Source organism: Phyllostomus hastatus, unplaced genomic scaffold (assembly GCF_019186645.2).
Source record: "Phyllostomus hastatus isolate PE091 unplaced genomic scaffold, TTU_PhHast_1.1 phas_scaffold_11, whole genome shotgun sequence".
In the NCBI taxonomy this organism is placed as follows: domain Eukaryota; kingdom Metazoa; phylum Chordata; class Mammalia; order Chiroptera; family Phyllostomidae; genus Phyllostomus; species Phyllostomus hastatus.
Window position 1 is genome coordinate 7958798 of NW_025334005.1, and position 10712 is coordinate 7969509.

General features: G+C 38.8%; 1 protein-coding gene across 1 annotated transcript; it reads left to right on the plus strand.

The window, feature by feature from the left end:
- Nucleotides 1-3396: 3396 nt before the first annotated feature.
- GLYATL2 (glycine-N-acyltransferase like 2) lies at nt 3397-9502 on the plus strand. Its single transcript, XM_045854869.1, has 5 exons — nt 3397-3474; nt 4588-4695; nt 6423-6549; nt 6640-6820; nt 9094-9502. Exons 1-5 carry the CDS (start codon nt 3397-3399, stop codon nt 9500-9502), a joined length of 903 nt encoding a protein of 300 aa, XP_045710825.1.
- Nucleotides 9503-10712: the final 1210 nt, after the last annotated feature.

Here is a 10712-nt window from a genome sequence, read left to right on the forward strand (position 1 = left end):
AGACTTATCTTCATTTCCTTACATTTCATTTATCCTGTAATCCCCATAACCTGGATTTCTGCCTCCATCATTCTGACTTAACTCTCACCAAATTAGAAATGAGTTCCTAACTCCAAAATGTATTGACATTTTTAGTACTCATCTCTCTTAGCTTCTCTGCAGCATTTGACTCCTCTGGTCACCCTCCTTTAAAATACTGAAAAAATTGGAAATAAAGAACACACTGACAGTTACCAGAGGGGAGGGGGTAATGGGAAATGATAGGGGGAAAAGGGGGAAGGGACATGCCAAGGAAAAAGAATAGAAGATTCACAGGCATGGACAATGTTGGTGGGAGGATAGATTGTAGGAGTGGGGTGGGACAGGGCAGGGGAGAGTGATGGGGAAAAAAGTGGGACAACTATAACTGAACAAGGGTAAAAAAAGAAAAAATAAATAAATAAAAATTTATTTATTTATTTATTAATAAAAAAGAAATTTAAGATAAGACAAACAATTAAGAACATAATATAATAATGTCATGTAATAAGGGGAAAAATGCATAGGCATTAGTCCAATGTTAATTAAGGACTATAGAATCTAAAAGAGAAAAAAACAGATACTGTTATTACTTTTACCCCTTTATGCACGTAATTGGTAGTTGAAAAAAATAAAGCTAACTCCTTTTAAATAAAAACAAAAGAGATAAAATAAAGTTTCTCCTATTTTGACTTCTGAGATACCTCTCTTATTTTTCACAATGTTCTTTGACCATTTTTTCTCAATATACTCTGTTAGCCCCTCTTCCTCTCTGATCTTGTTAAACATTTATAGTCTTTAACTTATGTTTATGTGTGATCATAACAGAGTATCTACTGGATCAGGTTAATCTGGAAAAATTCTACTGTCACAAGACCCCAGGGTGAGTTGGCAGCTGACAGATAGGGTGGTCCCACATTTACTTGAGGATAAACCAGGAGGAACAACCAGCGAGTGAGACAGACCATGCAACCTAGGGTTCCAGTATGGGGAAATAAAGCCTCAAACTCTGACTGAAAAAACCTGTGGGGTTTGAGGTGGCAGGAGCAATTCCCAGCCTCACAGGAGAGTTCATTGGAGAGACTCACAGGGTCCTAGAACATACACAAAACCACCTACCTGTGAATCAGCAACAGAAGGGCCCAATTGCTTGTGGGTAGTGGAGGAAGTGACTGAAAGCTGGCAGAGAGCTGAGCAAGTGGCATTGTTCCCTCTCAGACCCCTCCCCACATACAGTGCCAAAATGCAAGTCGGGGGTTGCCCTTCCCTGGTGAATACCTAAAGCTCTGCCCCTACCTACATAACAGGAAAGTCAAGACAAAAAAAAAATAATAGCCCAAATGAAAGTACAGATCAAAGATCCAGAAAAAAATTCAACTAAGCTATGAAGAGATAGATAACCTATCTAATGCAGATTTCAAAACACTGGTAATCAGATGCTCACAGAAATGGTTGAGTATGGTCACAAAATAGAGGAAAAAGGAAATGAAAGCTTTGAAAAGTGAATTAAAGGAAAATGCACAGGGAACCAACAGTGACAGGAAGAAAACTGTGACTCGAATCAATGTTTTGGAGCAGAAGGAATACACATCCAACCAGAACAGAATGAAGAAACAAGAATTTTAAAAAATGAGAAGAGGCTTAGGAACATCTGGGAAGGCTTTAAACATTCCAACATCTGAATCACAGGGGTGCCAGAAGGAGAAGAGGAAGAGCAAGAAATTGAAAACTTATTTGAAAACATAATGAAGGAAAACTTCCCTAATCTGGCAAAAGAAATAGACTTCCAGCAAGTCCAGGAAGCTCAGAGAGTCCCAAAGAAGTTGGACCCAAGGAAGCACACACCAAGGCACATCATAATTACATTACTCAAGATTAAAGAGAAGGAGAAAATCTTAAAAGCATCAAGAGAAAATGAGACAGTTACCTACAAAGGACTTCCCATAAGACTATTGGCTGATTTCTCAAAAGAAACCTCACAGGCAAAAATGGGTTAAGAAGAAGCATTCAAAGTCATGAAAGGCAAGGACCTACATCCAAGATTACTCTGTCCAGCAAAGTTTCATTTACAATGGAAGGGCAGATAAAGTGCTTCCCAGAAAAGGTCAAGTTAAAGGAGTTCATTATCACTAAGCCTTTATTATATGAAATGTTAAAGGGACTTATCCAAGAAAAAGAAGATGATCAAAACTATGAACAGTGAAAGAACAACAAACTCACAACTATCAATAACTGAACCCAAAACAAAAACAAAAACAAATTAAGTGAACAAGTAGAATAGGAATAGAATCACTGAAATAGAGATCACATGGAGGGTCACCAGCGGGGAGAGGGAGCAGGGAGAATGGGGGAAAAGGTACAGGGAATAAGAAGTATAAATGGTAGGTAGAAAATAGACGGGGGGGTGGTGGTAAGAATAGTATGGAAAATGGAGAGTCCAAAGGATTTATATGTATGACCCATGGACATGAACTAAGGTGGGAGAATGATGGTAAGAGGGGGTACAGGGTGAAGGAGAATAATGCAAAGAAAAAATGGGACAACTGTATTAGCATAATCAATAAAATATATTTTTAAAAATAGATATACCATCATTAACTTAACCATTTCTTTATGATAAATGTTGGATCATGTCTAAATTGATAATCTCATAACACTACAATGGATTTCCCTGTGTTTATATCTTTACAGATATCTTCTATAGATTAATTTTCCTGGGATGAGTTTCTAGAAGTAGAATTATTGAACAGAAGCATTTGCTTTATTTTTAAGGTTACTAGGATATAATTCATAGATTTTGCCAATTTATACTTGGGTAGTCTTATTGCTAATCAACAATTTTCCCTCCTATGATTTTGTCCCTTGGAAAAAAGAGACTACACACAATATGCTTTTCAAGACCTTTTCCAGAAGATCTCATTATTTCATGATGGCTGAAAAATATTACTGATGCTATGGCAATGTTGGAGTATGAGTGTTTCAATGCCTGGGGGCCTCAAGGGTCCTTAGGGACCATTTCTGAAGTGATGCATTGTTCTTTATTTGCATCTGAACAACCTGAAGACATTCACCTCTCAGATTCTTGGCCTGAATTGAATCAAATGGGCTTGTGGAGATTTGTTTCACCGGATATGTTAACTGTACTTGGAATTGTAGAGAAATTGCCAAGGAGCCCTGAGGTCCAGTTGCAGCTCTGGGCTTTAGTTTCTCATGTGAAATGAAAGGTTTGGATTAGACAATTTCTCAAGTCCTTTGCTTCTGGCAGTGTATGGTGTCCTAGGTGACTTCTTCTTGTCACATCTTTCCAGGTATTTTTGTTTGTGTGTTTATTTCTTTAGATCATCTTCCTGAGGAAAGGAGGCTGAGGTGCTACACAGGATGTTTGTGATTAATGAACCCCAGAAGCTGCAAATTCTGTATGAATCTTTGGAAAAGAGCATCCCTGAGTCCTTTAAGGTGAGGGAGTAAGGGGTGGTGTGGGGAGAGAGGGCTGAGGAGTGAGGAGGATGGCTTCAGGGCTCAGAACCTTTCCTGGGCAGATGGAAGTACAAGTTCAAAGTAAGATTACTTCCTCAGGGATGCCCTCAATACCCATATATATTCACCTACTTTACTTCTTTTTTTGCCTTTTAAACATCTTTCGACTCTGCTTTATGCTATCTCTAATGAAATTCCTTTTTTGCTCTAGGCTATGGCAATATCCCCATGTTTTCACTATTACCATCCCACCTGCAACTTGGTGACCAGAGTCATCTATCTGAACAAATATAATTATATCAGTCCCTTGTTTTAAAATTTTAGTAGAGGTCCATGTCCCTGGCATAAAGCCAACAATCTTTAATCAGGTATACCAAGGTGTGTGTGTGTGTGTGTGTGTGTGTGTGTGTGTGTATCCTCTTCTACTTCTCCCAACATTCCCCTGCCAGAAGCTACATGCTGCAATTACTGAGCCCCTCATAGTTCAGCAGGTGTGATATAAGATACAACCTGCTACCCATTCAAGCATTCATTCATGCTTTTCTTCCTACCTGAAATTAGTTGCCCCACTTTTCTCTTTATTTTGCCAAAGAAAACTTTACTTATCTTACAAGACTCAAATCAAATATTACTCCTTCTGTCAGTCTCCTACCACTTCCTCCACACCACCACGTGCATACATTCACCAGTATGTGTCTCATTACGATCAGACTATGTATTTCTCTGCCCTTCTAGACTTTAATTCACCTTTGAATTATCTGTACTTGAAACACATCTGATATATAATAGATGCCAAATAGGTGATATGTTAGGAAATTTAAAAATGAGAAAATGGTATGAATTTTGAAACAGTGAATGTCATGGGACCTAGTTCCTAATGATTCAGCTATTGGCTTGGATTTTTTTTGTGGGTGCTTACTGGGCCATTTTGCAAGCATACCTTCCAATAATAGTCCAATGAGCTATTCTGGAAGCCCTAGTTCTATCCTGCTCAGTCTTCTTAACTCCTGGTTTTATTTCCCATATCATGCCCAAGACCCTGTCTCAAAGAAACACTTCATCCTCTCCTGTTTTGTTCTGTTGCCCTTGTAGGTGTATGGTGCCATTTTCAACATTATAAATAAAAACCCATTCAACCTGGAGGTGTTAGTGGATGCCTGGCCAGATTATCAGATAGTCATTACTCGGCCTAAGAAAGAGGTGAGACCTCAAGCTACTAAATACAAAGCCAGTCATGCTTTGGATGTTCTCTGTGTGGGAATGAAGAAACTGAAGCTGGGAACTGGAGAGAAGAACCTTGGCCCCCCTGATTCATATAGATTTTGGAAAGACTGCTTGGGGGAGAAGGTAGGATGGTGAGCTAAGGCATGGAAGTAGCCCAAGTACCTAATAGTCCATGTCTTATAAGTAACATTAGGATTCCACCTAGTCAATTCTAATCCATTAAGGTTCTGATCACAGGCATACCCCTTAACATAGATGCCTATGGCTGGAAGTGGTTAGGAAATGTCTTTCTTTCCCTATGACTAGATGAACATAATTCAATATTACTTGAATCAGTGTTGGATTTGAGATCTGAAACTGCCAAGTGATTAGTTGTGGGAAGATGGCTGCTCTCTTAACTATGAAAAAGTGAGGTTGATAAATTACTACAAGGGGGGACCCAAAAAAACCCCTGAATTTATTAATTAAAAATGTGTATTTATCCTTACTTGTTTAAACTTCAGTCACCTTCAAAGTACCAGTACTCTCCATTCCATGCAATACACGTATTAAAACACTTTTTCCACTGCTCAAAAACAGTGTTTGAACTTGTCAATTTTGATGCCTTTTAGAGTTTCTGCCATTTTTTGTTTCACTTCTTCCACATCAGCAAACGGGTTCCTTTTGAGGACTTTTTTCATCTGGGGAAACAAACAAACAAAAAGTCACTCAGGGCAAGATTGGGTGAAGAGGGAGGGTAGAGCATGGGGATCATGCTGTTTTCGGTCAAAAAAACTGCTGAGCAGTGGGCAGGTATGTTTGAAAGTCACCCATCATGAAATGGGCAAATGCACTGAAAGAGTCTTCAGAAAAATTCACTGAAGCTGAACACAGCCTTTCACAAAAAAATGTCAGCTGGTACACCGATACAGATGGGTTTCTAGAATGCTCACCTAACAGAGGAAGCCTGTACTACAAGGGGTCTGTCCTCTAGAAGATAATTCTGTTTTTTGGGTCCCCTCTTGTATGTGAGAGAATTGTTAAACAATAGGCAAATCATGTATATTTAATAGAAATGTCTTCCCCATCTTTCAAGTTTGGGAAGTATAAACAGTGAATCCCTTTCATCCCAGAGTAAGGATATTTTACCCTCCCTCTATTTGCATAGTAATCAAGGGAATTAGAACACTGTACTACCTGCAGTGACCCCCGAGGACCACCAGGAGAGTGTCAACAGTAGAAAGATAGCAGGTAGGCAGTGGTAGACTTGGCCTTCGATTCCAGGTACTTTTGTGAGCTCTGGCATGATGGATCTTTCTCAAAGTCCTCTCTATTCACATGAACACTAAGAGTCAATCACCCCAGAATGCTGGATCAGAATTAGCTTAGTCATTACCTCCTCACAGTCCCAGAATGTTGACCCCCCAAAACCGTTTCTCATACTTTTTTCCATACTGGAGAGACTCTCTGTTTTAAACCCTTAACTAGTCCTGGTGCTCCTTCCATCCCAGACAATGGAGCTATTTACTCACCCACCCTAGGACAGCTGGTTTTCATCATCAGGAAGAAAACACCCTCAGTGTGTCAAAGAATTCCAAGGTCATTTTATGCACCTTTCTCAGAAAAAGAGGGTATCAACCAATCGAGTCCAGCACTCAGATGTATACAAGAATATTTGGTAAATTATAGAACTATGTAAATATGTTTGATATTTGTCATATCAGGAGATGAAAGATGATCTGGATCATTATACCAATACTTACCACATCTTCACCAAAGCTCCTGACAACTTAGAAGAAGTCCTGGCATGCTCCCAGGTTATCAACTGGGAACAAGCCTTCCAGATCCAAGGTAACTGGTCTGACTTAAAAGGTAAATACCTCCTGGTTTATTCACAGCAGATATGGGTGTGGTGATGCAGAGCCCATCTTCCTCCTCCAGGTTGCCAAGAGGATCTGAATGAGGCAATAAGAAAGGTTTCAGCTTCAAAATCAGTGCAGGTGGATTACACGAGGACCATGCTCTTCTCATTAGAAACACCACTGGAACTCAAGATATCAACTGATGGCAAAGAGGATTTGACACAGATGTTTAAATTATCCAAAGTTGATGAAGCTAGCAGGTGAGATTTTACTTTTATGCTTCTCAAATTCTTGATAGAATCATTAAGTTGCCATAAGGGCCAAACTTGGAAATGTAGGATTTGAGACTAAATTATGATGAGGTACATAGTTGCATGGGTAAAGGAAGAGAACTTCGTTTGCTGAGCCTTCATTAGGTGAGGTCATTTATATAAACTAACTCACACAGGTCTCACAGGAGGGTTCCTGGGAGAGTATAGGACATCATGTTGGCACCAAAAAATCTTTACTAAATTTCGCAAAAGTGCTACATGCTCCACAAAGTATACAAGTATTTAAAGTAAAAAGTCAAAGTTTGCCCACTTAGATTCCCCACGATTTTCCTGTCAGGTATAAATATTGTCAGTTCTGGTGTATACGCCTTTCATACTATGTGTGTTTTTGTTGTTTTTTTCCACAACATACACACATACTGTACGGCAGCTTGCTTTTTTCACTCAGCAATATGTTATACATACATCTTTCATGTAAGCTCACACAGATACCTTGCATTTATTTTGGTAGTTGCATAGATTTCTATAATAGGGAGATACATACTTACACATTCCTGTATTAACACAAAAATTCTGTAATAAATGTCTTTGTAAATAGATCGTGGCACAAGTGGTGTACATATTTCTGAAAGATGGACTCCTAGATTTGAAATAGTTGGATCAAAAATATGTATATTAAATTAAAATATTACCAAATTAGATGGCAAGACTTTGATGAATTTCATATGTGATAGCTATCACATATGAAACAACCTAAGTGTCTGTGAGTAGAGGCATGGATAAATTCATTAAGGTACAATCCAAAAAATAGAATAATATGCAACCATTGGCAAGAATGAAGCAGCTCTGTATGAACTGGTAAGAATTCCAAAACATATTGCTGAGTGAAAAAAAGAAACAACCAATGAGATGGACAGAACAGTGTCCACTGTACGCTATAACAGTACGCACCATCCAAAATTGCAGAGTCCCTTTAGAAGATGACATGAATATATTGCCTCGTCAGTTCCCACTAGAGAAGATAACTCGGTAATAGGACATCAGAGAAAAATGTAATTATTCTCAGTTAATATCTATTTATTCTTTATAATTATATTACTAATTCAAAGGAATAACTGAAATCTAAACACCCACTCACATACACAGTTGATATAGCTAGGAGAGCCAACAATATACAAATCTTGCTTTGGCCCAGCTGTGTTTCCACAAGAATCTTAAGATAAACTAATGCACAGGGGAAGATGGTAAATAGGGGTTGAATAATATTGACTTAATATTATAACTCTGGTGATCTGGAATAAAGTATTTGTCCTCAAGTGTTTCTTTCCTCTGAGCCCACATGCACAGCCATCCTACCAGAGGAGGGCAGGTGACAATGTTTGAGGCGGTTGAAGAAGCAAGACTAGGGTCCCATCAGGCATGAAAAAGAACAAAAAGAAAGTCTCACCGATGTGCAGACAAGTTAGTGCTCAGTGACCTCACACTCTAGCAAACACAGAGCGACTCCGAAACTGACAAGTTCCTGAGAACTCTTTCTCTTTGGGGAGGGTAAACCTTCTTTGGGATCTTCCACCTGCCCCAACTTCCCCTTCCCATAAAAGGTGTTACACTGATTTTGCAGATGAGAAAACTCAGTCTCAGACAACTTTTCCAATGAGAAAATGAGGATCAAAATCCTGATTGTTCCCACCCCCAAAATCCAATTCCATCCCTGTATCGGTACTTCTTAAATCACACTTTCGGTATTTCCCCAGAGGGGATGTGTGTGGTTAGGGCTCTGCAACACACAAAACTGTAAGAGTAACATTGCTCTCATCTTCTGGTGACAAACTTTTTATTGGAATACCTGTTAAAAGAAATATCTTGTGTATTTAGATATTTTGTGGCGTAGAATTCAGAACCCACGTGTTTCCCATGTGGGTCTTCAAAGAAAATTCAGCTGTGTGGGAGATAGCCCTGGTGTATATCTTTGCTATTTTAGGAACATGAGCTCATTTTTTTCTTTCTTGGGGTATTTGCTTGGACTTTTTTTTCCTTGAGATGTATTTTCTGCATCATAAAGCAATTAGGATTTTCTCCCTCTTGATTATTTGAAAAGATTGTAAAGCAGACATAGAAATAATACTTTTCTTTGTGCATTTGTTTCCTCCTTTAAGCTGCAGCATCCTTGAGAAAAGGAATGGTGGCATATTAATTTTCTGCAGTCCTGGTGTTTGATGAAAGTTGGCTGAATAAATGCTCTTTTGTTTTTTCCTTGACAGGGAAGAAAACTTTTCAAGCATCTTCTTGGATACCTCACATGCAAGGCTTGTGAATGAGCCGTGGGACTTTGGAAAAAATGAAAGGAGCTTGAAATATGTTGAACGCTGCCTCCAGAATTTCCCAGCATTTGGTGTGCTGGGTCCAGAGGGGCTCCCTGTCTCTTGGATTGTGATGGAACAGTCCTGTGAGCTGAGGATGGGCTATACGGTCCCTAAATATCGACAACAAGGCAACATGTGGCTAATTTATCATCACTTGAGAGAGTATCTTATTCAGAAAAAAATACCATTTTATTTTCATATGGCAGAAAGTAAAGAAATTTTTGTACAGAAACTGATAAGTTTTGGATTTAAGAGCTATCCTTGTGGCTGGCATCAGTGGAAATGCAACCCCAAGAAATATTGCTGATTGGTGCCATTGCCCATTTAAGCCTTTCTTATCAGTGGAAATGCATCAGTACAAACACACAAAAGCATCCAATTATCTGGGGTCCATACATTACTTCAGCCCATCCTTATGTAATATTTTAGTCTTCCTTCTCCTTCATATTACAGAAAATTAGAAGCTTGACCCTTTGAGGCCATACTTTTCCTTTATGGTGACAGACATTTCAGAATTATTATTGCCTGATGACAATCATTAGTGTCAAGAGAACCCTTTCAAAGCAATATGTCCTTCTTTGAAGAAGCTTTCTTTTGTGAAAAGAATCATGCTTTTTTTTATGCTTCTGTGTTTGAAAATAAAAAGTCTGCTTTGACAAGTGCCTCCTCTGGTATCCTCCCTGTCCTCTTACAGAGTTTTCCAAAGGATCTTACAAAGGTGTTTCTTTCACTCAGCATCATTGCTTTTGGTCCTGGGTGTCTCTAAAGAGCTTTAAGATGCTCTTCTGAATGTCCATATGTGACTGTCAGTGACAGTTTAGTTTCTGATAGGGGCTTGGCAGGTTGAGTTGTGTGACATCATATTTTCAATATTATTTTAATATCCATGCTATATAGGTTTCCTATTGTTGTAAAAAATTACGACACACTTACCAGCTTAAAGCAACAAAAACGTATTACCTTATGTTTTTAGTAGTCAGAAATCCAAAGAGAGTCTTATGGGATAAAAGTCAAAGTGCCAGCATGACCTGTTCTTTCCAGAGGTTCTTAGGGAAGAATCTATTTCCTCATCTTCTTTAGCATCTGCAGGCTGTCCTCATGCCCAGGCATGGGGTCCTGAATAACACTACCTGTCCTCTCTCTATTTCCATCCATTTCACTTACCCTTCTTCTTTTCTGTATTCACATCTTCCTTCCTCCCTCTTACTAGGACACTTGCGATTACACTTAGGGCCCACTTGGGTTCTAATCCAGGATAACCTCCTCATCTCAAAATGCTTAACTTAGTCACTTGTGTAAAGTCATATAATTTAATAATCAAAGCTTCTAAGAATTCACACCTGGGTATTATTGGGGGTCATTACTTAGCCTACCACATATGAGCTTCAAGTTACATTTCTTCATGAGGAAAGTAAACTCAGCTTCCCTTTTCAGACTGACTAGTATTTCTTTTTTTGTTGTTATTTATTAAAGTTATTGGGGTGACATTGGTGAATGGGATCATATAGGTTTCATTG